This window comes from Ictidomys tridecemlineatus, chromosome 6 (assembly GCF_052094955.1).
Source record: "Ictidomys tridecemlineatus isolate mIctTri1 chromosome 6, mIctTri1.hap1, whole genome shotgun sequence".
Lineage (NCBI taxonomy): Eukaryota > Metazoa > Chordata > Mammalia > Rodentia > Sciuridae > Ictidomys > Ictidomys tridecemlineatus.
In genome coordinates, this window is record NC_135482.1 from 177,558,226 (window position 1) to 177,580,353 (window position 22,128).

The 22,128-nt window shown below is 35.2% G+C and overlaps 1 protein-coding gene across 2 annotated transcripts in view; it reads left to right on the forward strand.

Annotated features, from left to right (window-relative positions):
- Usp12 (ubiquitin specific peptidase 12) overlaps positions 1 to 22,128 on the forward strand; it is a 77,405-nt gene that overhangs the window by 21,403 nt on the left and 33,874 nt on the right. The window contains exon 2 of one of the 2 annotated variants that reach the window (XM_005317050.4): positions 16,310 to 16,390. The exons of the other annotated variant lie outside the window; for it this stretch is intronic. Within the exon in view, the coding sequence (XP_005317107.1) occupies positions 16,310 to 16,390 (81 nt within the window). The remainder of the gene's footprint in view (positions 1 to 16,309; positions 16,391 to 22,128) is intronic. 2 annotated transcript variants of the gene reach the window in all.

Genomic DNA, 22,128 nt, shown 5'->3' on the forward strand with positions numbered 1-22,128 from the left:
AAGAAATTAGGTCTAAAGGCTTGATTAGGCTGAGGTTAAATAATTGTCTGAGAATACTTGTCAAGTGATTCTGTGAATTTCAGATTGTGGAACATAATGGCAGTCGTGGTGCTGAGTTTGCTAACCCAATTAAAGTGGAACCAACCAGATACCTTCACTGTAAGTTAAATACTTTGCAGTTGTCAAGAATTCTGAGAGATTTGTCAGTTTGTTGATATCTTGTTCCTCAGTGCACCTGTTGATGACTAGGGCATTTTTTTTAGTTCTTTCATTTGGTCTTGCAAAATAGTATATTTCTTACTCTGTTATTTGTTCCATATTTATTAGTAGACATTATTCCATAAAGAACTTTGTCTTGTTAATTGGGATTTAACCTTAAATATTTCATTCTCTAATTACTAGTTTTTGGAACAAGGAATTGGGATTGATACTCCCTACCATTGGAGTGAATGATTTCCCTTTTATTGTTGTTCTACTCTTCTCTGTTTTGAATGTTCCAGATTTTTTTTTTTTTTTTTTTTTGTACTGGGGATTGAACCCAGCATGACTTTACCACTGTGCTACATCCCCAGCCTCTATTATTTATTATGAGACAGGGTCTCACTTAGTTTCTGAGGTTGGCCTTGAATTTAATATCTCCTGCCTCAGCTTCTTGAGTCACTGCGATTACTGGTGTGCACTACCAGTAATGCCTGGCTGGATTATTATTTTTTTAAGTGTTATAACCCGCTATAGTTGGTTTGATAATTAATTTCAATCATGTTACAATCTTTTTTTTTTTTTTTTTTTTGTAGTACTAAGGATTGAATTCAAGTGCTCTATCACTGAGCCACTTCCCCAGCCCTTTAAAAAAAATTCTTTTTATTGTGAGATAGGTCCAGTATGGCTTCAAACTGAGATCCTCTTGCACCAGCCTTCCAGGATAATAGGCATGTGGCACCACATCTGGCCACAATCATTCTTTGTATATGCTCAAGTTATTCCAGGTTTTGTGAGTGGAAGCCCCTCCAAGTTGGTGACTATGATTTTGTTAATTTTTAAAAAAAATATATTTTCAGTTGTTGATGGACTGTTATTTTATTTATTCATTTATAGATGGTGCTGAGAATCGAATCCAGTGCTTCACAGGTGCTAGGCAAGTGCTCTACCACTCTGCCACAATTTTGTTAATTTAATTTTGATTTTTAGAAAAATTAGAAGGATAATAAAAAGAAATCCCCAAATATCCTTGGCCCTAATCCATTGGTTGTTTACATTTTGATTTTTATTTGAACCATTTGAGAGTAAGTTGGATAACTATGTCACCTTATCTTGAATTCAAGCCCTGGCACTAAAGAAGAAGAAGAAGAAGAAAAAACACTCCTAAATTCTTTACCGTGTATTTTCAAGCAACATGGATATTTTCTTTCATAAACAGTATTATTTAAAAAATCAATACCATTATCTAATCCATAGTCCATTTCTAAATTTAGTCAGTTTCCCCAGTAATATCCAAAATCAAATGAAAGATTATTATGCAGTGTATTTGACACATTTTTAGTGTCCTTTTGTAACCATTTTTGAGCTGTCTTGTCTTTGTCAACTGATCTTTCTAGAGGTGTTCAAGGCAGTTATTTTGCATACTGTTACTCAAGTTAGGTGTGGCTGATGTTTCTTCATGATTAGAGTCAAGTTATGCCTAGTTTTTCTTTTTAAAGCAGTAATACATTTTACTTGAATTTTGGAGGGGATACTTCTGAGTCTGATTCGACATACTGTTCTTTATTAAATTTCATTTATTAGTTTTAGGAGTTTCTATGTCTCAGTTGATATAATACTGAAAGAAAAATTTATTCCTTTATTTGTGCATGTATTTATTTATGTCAACATTGACTTATATTTTGTTCAGTGGATTACGACCCATTATTGTTATTAATTTTGATGTTCAAATTATTCTTGGTCAGTAGACTTCAAGTTGGTTCCTGTCCCTTTGCCAGGCACTTGTCGTTCTTTGAGTACTTCCTAACTTCTTGTTCTGGATGTGCCCATTTCTTTTGGGGTATCATGGTTAACAGGCTGTTTTAGTGGACATAGCAAGGGACTTTTTCTTTTCCTTTGAAGTGAGTTCACCACCATAGTTGCAAATTGAATTAATGTTAGAGGTTTTTTTCCTTTTTTCTTCTTTGAACATTAACTTCTATCTTTTAAATTGGACTAGCTACAGCAAGCTTTAGAGAAATTTTCGTGTGGCATTAATGAAGTTAGTGATACTGTGTGGTTTTAGTTTGTTTTGGCTGGATACGCTGTCAACCTGCTTGGATATAATTGTGACTATTGATCTCAAGAGCATATGAATATTTGCAGTTTGAAAATTTGAATTTCAAGTTAAAAATCTTTGGATTTAGTATTTCTAGATATTGCTTTATTTACATGTGAAGAAGGACTAACAATCAAATTTATTGGGATTCAAAGTGTTACAGAAAAGACTTCAATCTCTAAATAAAATACAAAATAGGGCTGGGGGATATGGCTCAGTGGTTGAGTGCTTTGAGTTCAATCCCCCCCTCCCCCCCCAAAAAAAGACAAGACTTCAGTTTTATTATCTATAAAATTTGGCTATTACCTGAAAAGATTACTTTGAGGATAGAATTATTTAATTTTAAGATCATGTATGTAAAGTTCTCAATATAGTCCTTGGCCCATCATAGGTTCTTAATAAATGGTACTTATTCTGTTAAAAATAAATATTGTGCTTATAATCATAATAAGTATGAAAATATTGTTTGATTAATAAAATATATTCTAAAACTTGACTTCCTTTGTGTTTTCATAAATATACTGATTTGAAAATGAAGATTTTACATAAGTAATCCTCATGAGTTTTCTGAATAAGTAAATGTGTGTGACAACAGAACATTATCAGCCCTCCTCAAGCTTTCCCCATCACTATGCACCATCTTCTGTAACAGGTCAGTGTGTGCATTATTTTTATTTTTTCTCTATTATGTCCTATCCAAAATGTAAAAGAATCCGTTTTCAAGATGAGAATTACATTAGATAAGAAACTTGAAATGGGTTTTGTAAATAGCTTATTATGTTATATAGTGATTTTTAATGTAAGTATTCCAGTCATGTATTTTGTAGATAGGAAATATGCTTAATTCGCATTGTATCTATTACAGAGTAACCACTTGGACCTTTTTTGATGAGCAAGAATGTATTTTCATTATCATCTGTTCTTTAGTTATGAACAACAAAGATGGAATTATAGTTTCCTTGCCTTTTTTCCCCCCTGTAAGGATAAGTCATAACTGTCCTTAGCACATACAAGCCATGTAAGAAAATTTTTTAAAAATACATATGTGAATCAGTCTAGGCAAGAACATTTAACACTTGTATGTTACTTCACCTGTATTTATTTATATTCCCCCTCTGTGAAAGAGCTTTGGGTGGGACTTGCATGCATGAAATTTCTGTAGAACTCTTTCTAAAGAAATGTCAAGTATTACAAATTGATTAGTAACTATTTATAGAAGCAGTTTTATATAAGTATGTAGCATAAGTTGTAGGAAACTTACAATAGTTGCAGGCATATTAGAGTATGTTGGCATTATAGAAAGAAGTCACTCCTTTTAGACGTAAGGTAAGCTATGACTATGTAGAGAGCTTTATAAGTGGTTCTGCATCTTAGGTATTGTGTCTTGATTTGTATGTTGAACTTCTTGCCCAAAGAAACCATAAATCTAGGAAAAGTGCAACAAAATGTTTCTGAAATGTTTATAGGTTATGAAGTGGATGCCATAGGAATAAACTGAAAATAACTAGATAAAGTTGCCTAGAAAGATAATGGTTAATATATAGGATATGATTATAAGACTGAGTGGTCATGTGATTTATTGTCTAAAATGGGGCACTTTGGGAATGCAAAGCCATTCTTTGAGTTATGTCATGGCAATTGGTGCATACTGTTCAGGCAAATTGGAATATCTGGTTACTGTGTTAGTGGGTAGACATGAATTTCTCTGTCATATCCTAGAGCTCTAGAGTTAGTATGTCTTTAAAATTTAAGCAAAGGAAGTAATAGTAGCATAACACTACACAAATTATGGCAAATGTGAATCTTCTTACCAGAAAACATGTGTTTATAAGTAAATGGATTATTGTCTTATTATTGTATGCTTTATATTATCACAGATTTAGGGACTTAAGCCAAGTCACACTTATAATATTCCCCCCTCCGATATTGGGGATTTGACCTCAGGGGCATTTTACCACTGAGATATACCCCCAACCCTTTTTTATTTTTAAGACAGGGGTCTCACTAAGTTGCTGAGGCTAGCCTTAAACTTTAATCCTCTTGCCTCAGAGTTGCAAGTTGCTGGGATTAGAAATTTATGCCACCTTGCCCTGCACACTTTCCAATCATAATGTAACTATTAAAATTAATTCTTTAATTTAGAACAAAATTTTGAAATGAATCTGAAATAGATAATTGATATTTAGATTTCTTTTGTAATATTTTGGAAAGTATTGGAAATTGTTTCATGAAGTAGTATCAAAATGAAACCAGCTTTGCTATGGGGTGAGTTTCTGATGAGATTGGTTTAGCATCAGGTACTCCTTCTGTAAGTGTAGCTTAGAGATATTTGTTAAAAAAAAAATAACTTATTTATATGACTTAGACAATATGAAGTGATATTTTGCTTGTTAAATGATATTTTATAAGAATTTTATAAAATTATTTATATTTTATAAGAAGTATGTTAAAAAGCAATCTTAGGCATTTTATGTAATTATACATAAGCCTAAGCAGGTACACACGCCATCTTGTAAAATTAATTCCATGGAAACAACAGAAAATGTGATGTGGGAGAGTGGTGAGGATGGTGTAACAGAGCTAGAGATGAATGATGCTGTCAACAGGTCAGATATTTTCGAGAGCTTCTCAAGGGACTGAGAAATAGTAGATAGGATTAAGAAGACAGGTGAGAGTAGAAAAAGTTACAGCAGGAAAGAAAACCAGTAAGCCTCACAGTTGATCCTAGTCTTCTCATGAGCATTAATGGGAGCCTAAATTTGGTTTTTTGACCAAACTTATAGATGCAGCATGGACAATTTCACATGTAAATGTTATAATTCCTGAATATATAAAGAAGTAATTCGGAGGTGGAGTTTTAGGACTAGTAGAAGAAAAGGTAAATGTTGTCATTTCCTTTGTTTCACACAAGAGATTTCTTAATACTGTATAAGATTAGTATATCTAGCTAGAGATTTAGATGTGTAGCCACTAGACGTTCCCAAATAATACTGTGCCCAGTAAAACCTAATAAAATTTTCGAGGTGGCCTGGAAGGGATAGTAGGAAGTGTACGCACCGAGTTTCTCACCTTACAAAGCTGTTGACTGAGTTGTGTAATCTGCTAAAAGTTATTATAATAATTATAGTAAAACCATTAACCAGGTTGTCTCAGGGGGAAAGGACCTTTAAAGGAAGGAGTGATGAATAATATTTTGATTTTTAAACTTTATACCCTCTATGATTTGAATTATTTTTAGACTGTTAGATTGCAGTATTTATATAAATAAAGTTTTACACAAGCATACAAAATAAGGTCTTGTTCTAGTACTTATAACAACTGTTGACAGGGAGCTAATTTCAGACTTTTACATGGGTTAAAGATAGTCTTTTTATTTTTTATTTTATTGGTTCTTTTTAGTTATATATGACAGTTGAATCCATTTTTATATAATTATAAAACATGGATATGTCTTATTCTAATTAGCACCTACTCTGGTAGAAGTACATGATGGTGGAATTCACTGTTGAATTCATATATGTACATAGGAAAATTATTTTAGAATCATTCCTTTTCCTGTCCCCCTTCCCTGCCCTTCATTCTCCTTTGTCTAATTTTCTGAATTTCTTAGAATCTTTGCTTTATACCTACACAGCACAGTTCAACAAGATACTTTACTATCTTCTGGAATTTTCCCTTGTGTTGTTCTGTTTTGTTAAAATGATCACTTAGAAAATTTTAAATGACTAATATTTCTAGTAATACCTTTACATAGTGTCTTAGATTTTATAGTACTTTCACATTCATCATGTGATTTCCATAACAACAGGGTGAGGTAGGCAATTTAGTTGTTTTCCTAGATTACAAAGTGAAGAAACTTAAGACTGATAACTTGCCCAAAGTAAGTGATTTGTGAATTGGTGATAGTTTGGACGCATACTCCTGTTTCACGCTCAGCCACTTGTTCCATAGTGATTCTATTCCTGCTCCAGGCTTTTCCTGACCTGAAACAGCTGCAATCAGTCTTACTAGTTTTTTTTTTTTTTTTTTACTTCGACTTGAATTCAAATTCTAGAATGTAGGAAGAAATCAGTGTCCCATTTTAAAAATGAATTTTACCACAGATGTTACTGCAATCTGAAAATGCCTCACGGAGACATTGGATATCACTCGGCCATGTTATTTTCATAGGTAGGCTAATACAGAACTGATCTTTTCTCATTATGTAGGTGCCTTCTGGAATTTTCCTGATATGCTTGTTTTGAATTGTCATGGTTTGCTGAAGCAAAGCAGTAAAATTCAAATATTGGTTCCAGTGATTAATCTTTTTTAGCTTGTGGTATGGTAGCAAGACTTGACCTCATCTAAACCTTGCACATGTGGTGTTCACCCAGGAAATTTTGGGTTTTAACACGTGAGTTGCTTTCCAGAAGAACAGTTGATGAGGAAGTATGTTCAGCTCTTGTGTTGGGAGCCCAGTGTAATACCCTTTATCACGTTTTTTGTTTCTTGGGGTTTTTGGTGGTGAAATAAGTTTGTCAGTTAACCAGTACAATTTATCAGATTATCTATTTCTAAAATGCTTTTCATTATCCTAAAAGGATATTCAGTAGTATCTCCTTATTCTTCCTTCCCTGGAAATTCTGGTAACCTCTAAGCTCTTTATTGACATTTCCTGTATGTTCATGTGGCATTCTCCTGATTTCCTTCAGAGGTACTTTTCATTAGATTCCCCCCCCCCCATGAAAACATTATATTTTGCTGTTTCTTTATATGTTTTGTGATTTGGGCGGATGTGGGTGTGTGGGGTGGATGGATAAGAACTGGGCAGTTTGGATATTACAGTGTTTCAAAGTTTGAATTCCTTGTTTTGGGTGGTCAGTGAAGTTTCTGTTTTAATATTCCTGATTATCTTCTGACCTGATGAAGATTTACTTAAATGCCTGTCCCCCAACCTCCCTAAAAGAAAGACAAACAAAAGAGAAGTTGTTGCAGCGCAGGATATTAGAAACTTAGGCAGGCATCTATGCTGTTCTTCCAGGCCACTGCCAGACAACAAAGTACAAAACCCTAGATATTGGAGGGCAAGGTCCTCACCGATTTCCTTGGCACTAGGCAGCCAGCCACTCAAGGGGGTAGTCCTGTCCCCACCTCCGTAGGGTGGTGGCACTGAGGAGTAGAGGTGGCAACAGGTTTGTATAGATGCTCTCTTACCTTTCCCTCCTTCAACACCCTTCTGGGTGTTTGGTGTCTGCTTCAGTTCCTGAGTTCAAAACAGCTGATTTTGATGATGTTTTCAGCTTAATGGTTTTGGTGTAGAAACTGACCTTTGGAGCTTCCTATTCTGTTTTCTGTGATGTCACTTCAGCCTTGAATTATTTGGATGTGACTACACTTGGTGGCAACTGCAGTCAGTTCTTTTCTCTTTCCCGACCATTGTTTGAAATGGTGGTGGTGGTGTGTTTATTCTTCAAGGAACTGAAACTACATTGTTGTGGGAAGTCCCTCATAGGACTTGCCTAGCACCCTTCACAAAAATGATGCACAGCTTTAGAGTGACACTCAGTTTCTGGGATGTTGACCATGTAGTTGCTCAAAATCATCTTTACTTGTGCAGAACTTAAGTTGGTATCCATTCTTTCTGTTGTATAGCTGGAAAAATGGTTAAGAGTTAACCAAATTTTATAGGTCAAGGAAATTGAGATCTGGCAAACAGAAGTAGTAGTGATGATTCTTTTTTTCTTTCTGCTTTACTCTGGTTTACTATATTAAAAAAAAAAAGCCAAAAGTAACTATTTTTTAAAAATTGTGATAAGAATTAAGAACTCTTTCTGAGACAGCATTGTGATACATTATGTATTTGAATCATGTGGAATATTTTTATTATTTGACAAAACAGTATATAAGTTTAATGATAATTTCACTTTAATTAGATTGGCCTGGAATTAGCTTCTGGAATCTGGGGTATGAATTTGGCAATCTAAGCCAGTCAGTAATTTACTTTGCCACTTTTGATTTCACTTAAACTTAATAATAATACTTTGTATTTGTATAGTTATTTTCTTTCCAGCAGTGGGAGGTACTTTATGAATACATTATAGGAGTTGGGAAAAGTAGAAATGTTCATGTTTTCTTAAGTGGAACAGAATTAAACACGGGTTTTCTGATCGAGCATCCTCAGCCAGGTCAGTAACCCAGACAGGTTTCCAGTGGGTATGCCTGATAGCCATCCAGGATTCTTGTTTTCTATGATGTGGAAGCATTATTTGGTCAAACTGTCAAATATGATTATAAAGGTTAAAATGATGAAATGCTGGGGCTGGGGCTGGGGTTGTGGCTCACCGGTGGAGTGCTCACCTCTGCACCACATAAAAAAATGAATAAATAGAAAAATGAGGGTATTGTGTCCAACTACCACTAAAAAATAAATACAAAAAAATGCTGAAATACTACTTGTAACTTGTTCATCTCTGTTGAGTAGGTAGAGTGCTTGCCTATATGTGCAAAGCCCCTGGGTTCAGTCCCCAGTATTGCAAAAATCTTGTCCATTCTCTGCCATAGGTAAAGTACCAGTAATACATTTCAGGTACTAGCTATCTGTAAGAGTATTATATTTTTGGAGAATGGTTTTGGTATTGATAGAAGAACAGGATTTGTAAATTTCATTGTGCACACTCAAATTGTTAAGTGTGTCGTTATGCTAAGTTTGGTCATAGTTGAGAATTTTCTGTTATTTTAAGCCAGATATGAAGGGTTGGCAGAGTAATTTTTAGTAAACCTGATATTATTAGTACTTACTGACAAGGGTAAAGGAAAAATCTCCTTTAGGTAGCTCATTGTCTCATTGAGGATATTTACAGGTCAAAAACATGTGTTTTTTTTTGGGGGGGGGGGCGTGGGAGCACCCAGTTAGTGTTTTTTTGTTGTTGTTGATGACTTTGATATAATTTCAGGATACACACATATTTTCTATAACAGATATGGGGGTTAGGCCTTCTCTTTGATTTTCACCTTTTCCTCACTTAAGAGATACAAACTTATTTCTTGCAATGTCTTTTATACTTTGGATTCATCTCTTTTACTACCTGCATTTGCTTCTTTGTGATGTTTATGCCCTCATACCCTCATTGGCTGCTTCCCAACAATTCTTAGTTTACCAAGGTTTCTTGCTTTTCTCACCTCTGGGAAGAGTTCCTGCCTGATCAATATTCAACTTGGAATGACAAATTCCAGCTTCTAAAATGTGACTTGAAAAATGAAAGTGGAAAAAATATATTGAATCTCATGTTTTTGTATTAAACAACAACAAAAACTCTTTGGTAAGAGTTTGTCATAACTTTAATGCAACACAAGAGGAAATATACTAATAATTTCATTTTCTAGATATTATAGGTTCATTTAAAAAAATTTTTTTTTAGTTATAGATGCCTCACACATGCAAGGCAAGTGCTCTACTGCTGCTACACCCAGCCCCATTATTTTGTTTTAAGCATTTTTATTTCTTACTGAAGTATATTTTCTACATTTGTAAACAGTATATACTGAACCCACTTAACTTCAAAATATGTCCTCATGGTTACCTTTAGAAAAAAATTTCTATCTTTAGATGCGGATGTTTGCAGGCCAGGAAATTGCTAAATTAAGGAAATAAGTTAATTCCAAAATAAATTATTTTCTTGCAAACATCCATGGTTATTAGTTTGCTTTGGTATAATTTATATCTTAAGTGGCAGAGTTAAAGCTAGTCCATTGTATGTTTTTCATGCTTGACTGTATAAAAATTATTTATGAGAGAACAGCTGTCTCCTATATTACTTCCTTTTTTCCCAGTTGCAGATATTATCTTAGGTTTGCCAACAACATTTAATATGTAATTTTTAAATGATCAAAACAATAGACCCAAGGTATGCTTGCAGTTTTAACTTGCAAATTGCAAGTTCACTTGATTGGTGATTCTTGGTATGGGAAGAACCAGGACTTTATGTTTTCAATAATTCACAAACTAGTTAGATTTAAGGAGGTACACACAGCATTACACAGTTCTTGCTGTTGGCTGACTGTGTCTAACACTGTGATACTGTATCCTGACTTCATTCAGGACTTGTTAATGTTTTATCTTTAATAGACTGTCCAACATTTTATTATTGTTTTAACGAGGTGGGATGAGCTGATGGATTCACATTTTGATGGCAATGTGGGAATGGTAAGACATAAGGTTGTGTGTCTGAGGAAACCAAGGTTCTGACCAGGACCAGACTCAAGCCTATAGCTTTGCCAGGTTACTATCATCCCTGTATAACACTTGTATAATGGATCAGTTCTGTCATGGAATCTTTGTTTGGTAAAACATTTTCCTTCCCTGGTTACCTGAGGCCTAATGTATGTTAGGCAAGCATTCTGCCACTGTGCTACATCCTCTGCCCTTTTTAAAAATTTATTTTGATGTGGATGAATTACTGAGGCTGGCCTTGAATTTGGAATACTCGTGCTGCAGCCTCTCAAGTACCTGTGAATACAGGTGTGCACCGCAGCACCTGGCTAGACATCTCCTTTTTTTATTATTTATGTATTTACTTATTTATTTTAAAAATATATATTTATTTTTTAGGTGTAGATGGACACAGCACAATGCCTTTATTTTTATGTGGTGCTGAGGATTGAACCTGGGTCCTGCCCATGCTAGGCGAGCGCTCTACCACTGAGCCACAGTCCCAGCCCCTAGACATTTCCTTTTAAAATGAAACTTGAGTTTCAGTAGTAATGTTATATTGACAGGAATATTGACTAAAAAAAATACTTCCCAATGTTAACTTCTAATTCTTAAGCACACCATTGATTTTTTACCTTAACTATTGGAGACTTTATGTTTAGATGTTTTATGGTTCTTTTAAAAAATCTGCTTAGAGGCCAGGGATGTGGTTCAGTGGTAGAGTGTTTGCTTAGCACGCACAAGGCCTTGTTCTGTCTTCAGCACTAGGAAAAAAACACAATATTATGACAAAACCAAAAAAATCTGCTTGGATTATTTCTTGTTCTTTCTTAAACTGAAGGTATAACTCGAGAGAGTCCCAGTTCCATGCTGGGATTTCCTGTTGTGATCCAGGTCTTGGGTGGGCCTCATGTTTTAGCACCTGTTTCCTGTACTTCATTCCATTCAGCTGTTAAAAGAGACACTAAAAGTCACTGGCATTGAAAAATATTCTTAGTGTAAAATTTGTATTTGCTGATTACTTACTTTCTCCTGGTTTCCCATCACTTTGTTTTTTGGTTTCTATGGATTCCTTCTTTTGCTGGCTTAATTTTTTTTTTCAAAGTTTCATTTTGTTTTTGTATGTTTTGTTTTCATCAGGAGGTCAGAAGAATGTAATTGCTTCTTCACTATGAATTCTGTAACCCTAATAGGTATTAAGTCTAAAATTATCTTTTGCCTAAGTTACAAAAATAGGAGCAAAACAATCAGAAAAAAACAGATGTCTTCTCTGTGTCATGTTCTCAGACAAAAACCAAGGAATACTGCTAGAGCAGGGATTCTGCATACCACCATTTTTTAACCTTTATCCCAGTTAAGAATGGCAGATTTTGTAAGCTATTGTTAGTTTTGGTGGGGTCATTCATATTTTTAAGTGTGGAGATGGAAATTATTCAGAGCCTTTTCTGTTGAATGTTTATTTGTTCTACGCTCATTTTAAATCCAGGGGTGCTTGATTGCCATTATATGACATGATGAAATTTGTCAGCCTTAAGTGAAATCCTTGAAGAATTTGTTTGTAAACTTTTCTAAGATGTTAAAAAGTATACAGCGAAAGTTTGGTTTGGCAGTTAATTTCTAGAAGCTATATCTATTTTAGTGTTAAAAACACTTTTGAAAACCACTCATTGGGCTGGGCACGGTGGCGCATGCCTGTTATCCCAGCAGCTCAGGAGGCTGAGGCCTCCAGGAGGGTCATGAGTTCAAAGCCAGCATCAACAACTGTGAGGAACTAAGCAACTTAGTGAGACCCTGCCTGTAAATAAAATGGAAAAATGGGGCTGGGGATGTGGCTCAGTGGTCAAGTGCCCCTGAGTTCGATCCCTGGTATCCACTTCCCCCCAAAAAAAACCCCACACGAACTCATTAGAAACCAGATTGTTTAGCATAATCACTTTCAATTAGTGTTAGGCTAGAAATAGGAGTTATTATGATTATTTTGGCAGAGAAAATCTTGAATATATCCCATGGGAATGCTTCTTTTGTCTCTGGAGTTCTGGGCCAGGGAGGACTCTGACTTTGGGAAGTCCCAACAGACCAGGCCTGACCACTTGCCTTAGAAATCAAATTAAAAAGTAATGAAGTAGGAGGAGTTCACTCAGTATAGCCACACTGGAAAGACAAGCGTAGACCAAGTGTCTTTAGCTCTGTCTTTGGGGGTGGATTTAAATAGGGGAAGGAACTAAAGTGGGACCAAGAAGTGTGCACCCTAATTAAGTAGTCTTTATCAAAACTGTGGTCTGGTTCATAGTTTTTCAGGTCTGGTTCTGTGAAGTCCTGATGGCTTCTGGGTAATGGTTCCAGAGGAGTCATTACCACTTGAGGGTGCAATCTGGTTCCCATCAGAGATGGGAAATATTTAGGGGGGGGTGTTTCCCATTATGGAGAGATTTGCCTGAAAGGCTCACTTTTCTTGGAATCTTGAAAGTATCTTAGTTACACTTGTCTCAATGTCTTCAATCTAGAAGAGGAATGAGAGAAACTAGATAAATTTAGGACTAGTTAACATTGTATTACCAGTTTTTAGAGACTTCTAAGTGATTAACACGTGTACATTAATTGTTTTAGGGTAGAGAGGAGACAGATAAAATGAAGGCAGAAATGTCAGGCTTTTGTCCTGCTTTTAGTTAACCATCATACATCTCTAGGCCTGAGTGAACAGTTGGTACTTTAGCAAAAGCAGCCTCTAAGAAGGTCCCTATTATACTTTGCCTTTGCAGAAATCTGTATAGCAGCAACATTACCATAGTAAGGTGTAGTTTACTGTGATATACTTAGTTTAGATTTATAATAAGGCAATTTTTTTTCTGTTTTTGATCTACTGTACTCCCTCTCTCCATAACTGTAATTCATGAGCTGTTGAATTGTGTTGCTTGGCATGTATTGGCTAGGATTTCCCTAGAGTTTTGTGTTCATTATAGTCGTCTTCAGAGGCATTGATAAATATGCTGGAAAATAATAGAATATTAGATTAGAAGGGACTTTTGAAAAATGACGTAATCTTTTAATATCCTGAATAATTTTAGTTGTGAAAATCTAAATTTGTATACAGGCTTTTTTGAAAATCTGATAGACTTGGAACTGAGGGTTTAGAAAAATCACCAAAGATTCTTAAATCCAGAAAGATTAAATGACGGTGATCTATAACTGTTTTTATTTTTGCATTCTTGGCTTTCTCTTTCCAGCCTTCTGAATTGGCTTATGGTTCTGCTTTGTTGTTGGGATTTCCGGGCAGTACAGTGATGATAACTCTGGGACCTCTGTGCTAGTGCTTGCCAAACCAAGAAGGGGTCTTATTTTTTTGTTTTATGGCTGTTCCCCCCCCCCTCTGTTTTTTGTTTTTTTCTCCTGTTATTTCTTAGCTTTTACCTAGGGCAGATCAGATTTATTAGTGTGATTATATATCTGGGAAACTGAGGCACAGTGAAACTAATACTTGACCCATAGTTGAAGCTGTGAGGTTAAGGATGAAAGTACATGTGGGTACATGTATATGTAAGTACAAATGGACATCTGGGGCGATTAGAATACAGAATGTGTTGCTGGAGAAATAATGTTCATATCATTCTGTTCTTATTTCATTTTTACCCATTATATCTCATCCTACATATGGGACACTATAAAACCTTAAATTGAGCAATTTCATAGGTGTCTTATAAAAAAGTCTTTAGGTTTTTATAGGTGTCCTATATCTAAGATGGTGGGACATAATAGGTTAATGGTCAGAAATGCTTTCCTAAGGTGTGTGTGCTGGTATTTTGTTTTTCTAGAGCGATTGAGGGTGTATTTTATTTATTTATTTTCATTGTTTTATTTTATTAGGCAATGAAGTTAATACTTGATGTTTTATGTAATAATAGTTATACATAATAGCTGAGTTCATCCTGACAAAATCATACATGCATGGAATCTCACCCATTCCATTTCAGTCTCCTCTCAACCCCCTCCACTCCACTGCTCCTCTTGCTCCTCCATTATTCATTCTTAATTGGTGCTTTCTACACACACATAAAGGTGAAGTGCCCTGGGGCATTTATATACACATAACATAATTTTGTTAAATTCACTGTGCATTTTGAAGTGTATTTCATATGATAGTTCCTTCTATTTTAGTGGGGAAGGGGTTTGACTTATTCAAATGAATAATATTATCAATTTGAATTTTTAAGAACAGGTGGTAAAAACATGGGTTTATTGATTATTTTCTACATACATCAGGAAGTTTTGTGGCAGGTGCTTGAGCTGTCAGGAGTGGAAGGGGAGGACTTAACAGCATTCCACCAGTTTTGCTCAGTGCATTTTGAAGTTGGTTCTAATAATTGTAGTTGTTATAAAATGTGAACTGATACCCAGTTTTAGAAATAAATTACATTCATTAACTAGTGATTGTATCAAGATTTTTACATAAAACATCAAGATTTTACGAAAAACCAAAAGTAATTTCTAAATTCAAAATTTAAGATGTTATCCCTTTATATAACAAGTGCCTACCTGTTAGCTGAAGGATATTAGAGGAAATATTTTGGGTGAGACTTGACCACCAACTCATCAGGTACCTTTAATCCATGCTTATTTTCAGTCTGGACCTGTCAGGAAGTTGACGACAGGTGCCTAACAAAGGTTTGGGCTTCCCTGGTTCAGAAGCAAGCTCAGTAAGGAAGCATCAGGTATGAGATTCTGAGCACTGATGTGTTGTTAACCATGCCCAGTGAGTGGAGAAGGCAGGTTGTGTGTGCTGGGTCTATATAACTCTTTCAGGTGTCATTTGTAGATTTTTTTTTTTTCCGGGGTGGGGGTGGGGGTAGGTTTGTATTTACCTGGTAGTATGCTTTCTTGGGAGTTTTCAAGATAAATGTATCTAGAGTTTTCTCATTCTCAGAATTGCTTTCATTTCCCTTTCGAACTTCTTTGAGAGTCCAGGTAGTGGTATTCATATGTGTGATTATCTAGACTGGTGCTCTTGGCCCTGGTTCTTCCTTCTCACTTTCACAAGTTCTTCGGGGACCTCAGGTGCACAGAACTGAGTTGATCTTACTTTTAAGGCCATGGCACATTGTGGAAGATTCTTTTATTGGATTTTATTTTATTTTTTCCTTCTTGTCCATGTCCCATTCCTCTTCTAACATGCACTCAGATGTGTTGAATGTGTGTAGATAGATAGAATAGTGTTTTGTTAATTTTTAAAATTTAATTACATTCTTGAAATTTATTCATATACGTCTATGTAAGTCTATTTTTTTTTTTAATTCTGGCTTTTCCATGTAGTATGTTGTCAGATCTTATAAATCTCTTTCCCCAATGGTCAGTTCTTGAGTCATAAATGATATTGCGATCAACATTCTTGCTACCTTTGACTCTGGGTGAAAACTTCTCAGTTAAAAACTTATTAGCCTACAGAATGGCTAGCCCATTGCATAAGTGCTTATTTCATTTCACAAAGCTTCAGCTCTTGAGATGGCTACTATCAAATTCTGCTCCTGTTTGAATACATGATTCAGTAGGAGCTTTCATTCATACTTAGAGAAAAGGAACACATTAGGAATAAAATTCCTTGACTGAGGTTTTGGTTTCATGGCAAAGTTCCTGTAAGCTAGTTTTCAGTCATATTAAAAACCATTATTCTTCTCTTCAATATCATCCTTTATTTTCTTTCAATAATGTGAGGTTAGTATGATAGGAGAATAGATGCAGTCTTTTAAAGGATATCTCTGTAATGCCTATATGATTGGACAAGGTTATGGAAATGCTGTAAGTACTAAGATTTTTTTAAAATTTTCATTTTACAGGGCGCCAATGCCTCGGCATTAGAGAAAGAGATTGGTCCAGAACAGTTTCCAGTAAATGAGCACTATTTTGGATTAGTCAATGTAAGTATCCATTGATACTTAGCTTTCAGAATCATGTTTGGAAGCCAATTAAGAAATGATGAATGTTCTTCATAATTTATTACAGAAAAAATGATGATTTGTATTATTAGAATTTGATGCCAAGAGACTTGATTTACAGTTGTAAACTGATGAATAGAAAGGAAAGTTGCCTGAAATTTTAGAATAGTTTCTTGTTAGCTTCATTTTTCCTATTTTGTGAAAAAAGTTTCTCGTAACCAAACTTGCATCTATAGTGTAGACCAGGTGACCTCTTGATTTTTTTTTTTTGAGAATTATTTAACTATAAATAGTATACATGTATAGGTACATAAATATAGCTATGTAAATGCCTCCATGCTTCCAAAGGGTATTTGTTAGTTTACTTCTGGCATAATCAGTGCTAGCTAGATATATATGAAGGTGCAAAGTAAAGGGAGAATATGCATTCCTATCTTTGTGGTAATAATTGTAATTATGCATTATTAAAATTCTGGAAGAACTTTAGAATTTTTAACCCTGAATGTTGTTGATTCTGAATCATTGGAGATTACCACATATCTGTTATATAATTGTTGTGTTTATTTAATACTGTTGTATATCCTGTTAGGTGGAGCCATAGAGAATGTTTTAAAAGTTACCAGTTTTATTAAACTGGTAATGGGTTCTATTGAATAAGTTGGTGTTTCATTAAATATGAGTATGTAATTAGGATGTGTATGAGATGAATTTGGAGTTTCCCTCTTGCTTTAGGAATCATCTGCGTGTGCTTTGTGTATAGAGTTTGTAAGGAAGAATCCACAGGCCCTATCCTTCTTTCCCCTCCACAGAACATGCTGCTCATTACTCCTAGCTGGTTCTTTTCTAAAACTTCTTGTAATGTTCTGAATAAAGTGCTTATCCTGCTGCCCCTCCCCCCAATAAATATATTGATTTCAGAGATTTTGTTCTCTCCTCTACCTAAAATTTCACTATCTTCTTCTATATGTTTATATAGTAATTTTTAGTTTAACCAGTGTTCAGTGTTTTTTTTTTTTAATATTTTTTGGATGTTGATGGGCTTTTATTTCATTCATTTTATATGCGGTGCTGAGAATTGAATCCAATGCCTCACACATGCTAGGTGAGTGTACTACCATTGAGTCCCAGCCTCAGCCCCAGTGTTCAGTGTTTGAGCTAAGTTATACATGATTGTATTTTCTCCCCTTTTGAATGACTTTGTTTTCTTAGAACCTAGTAATTCTGTACTTTATTTTTCTACGGTCTTAATTTTTGTTTGTTCTTCCCAAAGTCATCAACAGAACTAAAATATACAAATAAAAAACCCACCACCGCTGAACAGTTCTCACCACCAGTTTACACTGAGTCCTACCCACCAGATAAATTCTCAGTACTTGGATGCCCTTGCTCTGGATCCTTCTGTCCTATTCCTGCTGGGTGGACCCTGTGCCTGCCTGGAAGTCTTTTCCTCCACTCTAGATGTTCCCTGTACCTTTTCCTTTTTTCTTAGATTCCCTGTTTGCCTTTTTTATTTTCTTCCTTGCTTTGTAGAACCCATTCTGAAATCGCTTCTTTAGGAAATATGCATGGGAGATAAACTTTGATGTAATGTGTATTTAAAATTTTTTCGGTTATTGTTATGGCTAGGTATGGATTCCCAGAATTTTTAAGGTATTACTTTTGCTTTTTGGCTTCTTACTGTCAAAAGGTCTGATATCATTCTGATTCTTGATGTCTTCTGAATGTGACTTTTTTGTTTTAAAACTTCTTGGGGCTTTTAGCATTTTCATCATCTATAATATTTTATAGTTTGATGATGTGTCTGTGTCTCCCTCCCCATTATTGTGATGAATATTTATGGTCCCATTTAGACTAAAGACTCATTTTCTTCAGTTCTAAAATATTTCTGATACTGTTGTTTGGCTAATTTCCTCCCTGTCGATATAATTCCTTTGTGCTTTTTAGATGTCTTGTTAGTTGCATGTTGAAATGTTTAGACTTGATTTCTCCAGTTGCTTATTTTGCTCCCATTTTGATCATTTGCCTTTTTGTTCTACATTTTAGATAGTTTATTCTGCTTTTCCCCCCTCCAAACTCTGCACTTTTTATTTCTTAGAATGTTACTTTTATTTTTTAGTGTTTTGCAAAGGTGATGTTATTATTTTTCTCTGGATATCATTGCTGAGATTTTTGTTATGATTATAGGATTATTCTTGAGACCTCTGAGCTTTTCCCTGTTTTAAGCTGTTTTATTTATTAAGCTTTCCCTAAGTTTTATTCATGTAGAAAAGTGCTATTCTGAGAAGCTGATTGGAGGCTTTGTGCATTAGGTTGGTGCTTGTTCAGCATGGGTTTCACTCTAGGGTAACTTCCTAGCAAAAAGGGCTTTAACAACAACAACAACAAAAAAAAATAGCTCCTGAGCTACTTTGTCCCCTTCCCTTTTCAGTACTAGAGACTGTTTTTCTGAGGCTTTCTTCCCCTTCTGTTGGGAGGATTCCTCCTCTATATGCCTAGAAGTAGCTTAATTCTAGGTTTTATTAATACTCTTTGCTGCTCAGTGTGTCTCTCTGCAGTCCTCTGTCATGGAACCGAAAGGCTCTTGCTCAGCTTCTGTAGAGACTAAACCAAAATTGTCTTCTGTGGCACTGAAAGAAGGTTTAAAGTGGATTTGTGTTTTTAAGACACCTTTCACTCCCAGTTCCTAAGCCTTCAAGTGTCAATCTACTTTCTCACTTCTCTCCCCCTTCCAGGCACTTGGGATTCATTTTCCCTCCTGTCTGCCTTCTACTGAAGTTTGCTGACCTCTATAGTGTGTAGTTGTTTTCTTTATTGCAGTCTTTGGACTTTTGAGTTTTTACCTAATATCCCTTTACTATCATTTTACTGGGATTTCACAAGGAGTAGAGTTAAGTGATATGGTTTAAAATTTCTCTTATTTAACAAGAAGTCTGGCCTCTACTTCTAATGTTTAAATTGTTCATGCTTACAGATATGCTTATGAACAGAACTGTCTAGTGATCAAAAGCCTCATTTAAATTCTGGGGATGGCAAAACCCTCTCATTATTATTTCCCTGTGACTAACCACTTTTATTAGATTTTAGACTCCAAAGCTAATATGTGTTTTAAATTGTACTAAATCCTATAAAACTCCTGTTTGAAATTTAATTGCAATTTTAATAGTGTTGAGAGGTAGGATGTTAAGGAGGTGACTAAGAGCCTTCATGAATGGATTGTTGCCCTTACTTTGGGAGTGGGTTGGTTATTGTGGGAGTGGGCTAGTTGTATCCTGATAAAAGGGGACATTTGGCCTCTGTCCTCCCTCTGTCTTGTGTACTTGCTTACGTTTTTGGCCCTCAGATAATGGAGCATGGAGACCTTTACCAGACGCTGGCACCATGCTTGGGTTTCCCAGCCTCTAGAACTAACAGTCAAATAAACATCTTTTCTTTATAAATTACCAGTCTGTGGGATTCAGTTATAGCAGTAGAAAATAGACTAAGGTAGTATCCCAGAAGAGCTTATTTTCTTTGGAACAAGAATACTTTGTATAACAAAACCTGTTTAATTTTCTCCCATGTAAATATTTCAGTTTCTTCATTTTATACCCAGCTATTTTTTTTTACAGATAGCCCGAGAACAAGTAAAACCAATCTTAGAAATAATTAGATAAAATGAGTTCTAAGCTGATAAAATATTTTTCTGCTGTTTTTAACATAATATGATCTCAGTATCACTGATGATCAGTAGTACTAGTACATTCTCATTAAACTGACATTCAGTAATACTAGTGTTAATTACATAAAATAAGGATTTTGTAAAAGGCATCCTTTTTATTACTCCCCATGGATCAGTCTATACAAAGGGTAGTGTTTGTGTGTTTCCAAAAAGCCAAGTAATAGTAAAACCAAGAGAAGCAGAGGGAATAAAGTTAGGAAGAGACAACCACCAGAGGAAACTTGATTTTCTTCCTCAGAGAGATTAATTTTATTTCATTTTTTTTTTTTAAACCAGGAATTGAACTCAGGGGCACTTGACCCCTGAGCCACATCTCCAGCCCTATTTTATATTTTATTTAGAGACAGAGTCTCACTGAGTTGCTTAGTGCCTTGCTTTTTTGGAGGCTAGCTTTGAACTCATGATCCTCCTGCCTCAGCCTCCTGCGCTGATGGGAATACAGGCATGTGCCAATATGCCCAGCTGATTTTTTTTTTAACAAAATATAATTTCTGGTTTTTACATCTGTTATTGTACAAAATCCTGAGATCTCTCAGGACCATCTATTACAGATGGATGAGTGCCTTGAATGTGCTCAGAAAGAAATTAGTCACCAGAGGACATGTGCTGAAGTGGTAGTGGGATTAATTTTGATTTATACTGTCAGGCTTCTTTGCAATTGTGTTCTTTGCCTTTAACCATTTCTCTATAATAGTCTTTAAAAATTTTATCTTTTTAGTCGTAGGTGGACACAGTACCTTTATTTTATTTTAATGTGGTGCTGAAGATTGAACCAGTGTCTCACGCATGCTATGGGAGTGCTCTTTCTCTGAGCCTCAACCCCAGCCCCTCTATAAGTCTTTATTTTTCAGCTTCTGAATTATCGCCATGTTCTTTCTTCTCTTACCTATCCCTTTATTTGAAGGTTATCACACTACTTAACTCAAGGTTATAACTTTTTTCAGGGGAGAGTGCCTTAGTTAAATCAGAGGTCAACATTTTAAGTCATTTTCATCCTGTCCTTTTACCTGTCTGCCAAATGGCATTATAAACAATAACTGTATGTAGGTGCTTTAACAAACTTTGTGGTTGATCTTTTCTAACAACTGGATTTTGTTAAAGAGTATATATATTTGTTTCATCAATCCATTAATATCTAATTGTACATTTCCAGGCTTAATTTCTTTTATAAAAAGTATATACAGAAAGGTGCTGTTAAATTTGCCTGATTATATCCCGTTTTTTTTTAGCCAGTGAGTGGTAGGATCACTCAAAAGCATTGCCTTTGGGAACTTTGGGAGCATGTATTTGGGCAGTTTTATTTTGTTTGGTTTTTAGTGGAGAGAAGAAAAGATAGTTATAGTTCAATTGACTTAGCATAAAATTAAATAGTGTTACTATGAGCATTAATGACAATCTGTTTTCCTTTAGTTTCAATTGCATGTGTTTTTAGCTTGGAAGAATATTTTCACAGATAATAACTTTTATGGCAGTGAATTATTTTTCTCCAGCTAGTTCTTAATGAGTAGTATTTCCTATATCTATTACTATAATTTATGTCATACATAGAGTATGGTTTTCTATTGGTTTATCTAAGTTTTTTGGTACTGGGGATTGAACCCAGGGGCACTTAACCACTGAACCACATCCCTAGCCCCCCGACCTTTTAAAAAATATTTTATACAGAGACAGGGTCTCACTGTGTTACTTAGGGCCTCACTGTGTTGCTGAGGCTGGCTTTATATTTTTGATCCCCCTTCCTAAGCCTCCTGAGCTGCTGGGATTACAGGTGTACACCACTCACTGCTTATCTATTTTCTATTGATATATCCAAATATTCATTAATATTTCTAATATTATTGGAAGTCAGAGAAGAGAAATAGTAGTTTGGCTTAAGGACCTTTGGATAGGCAAAGGAACCTTTTCTGGCTGTGAAACATCCCCCTTACATGCCAGTTGTTTATATAGTTCTCTAAAGTTTTTGAAAACATTGCTTTAATCTGATAAGTCAGATTGCCTCCTT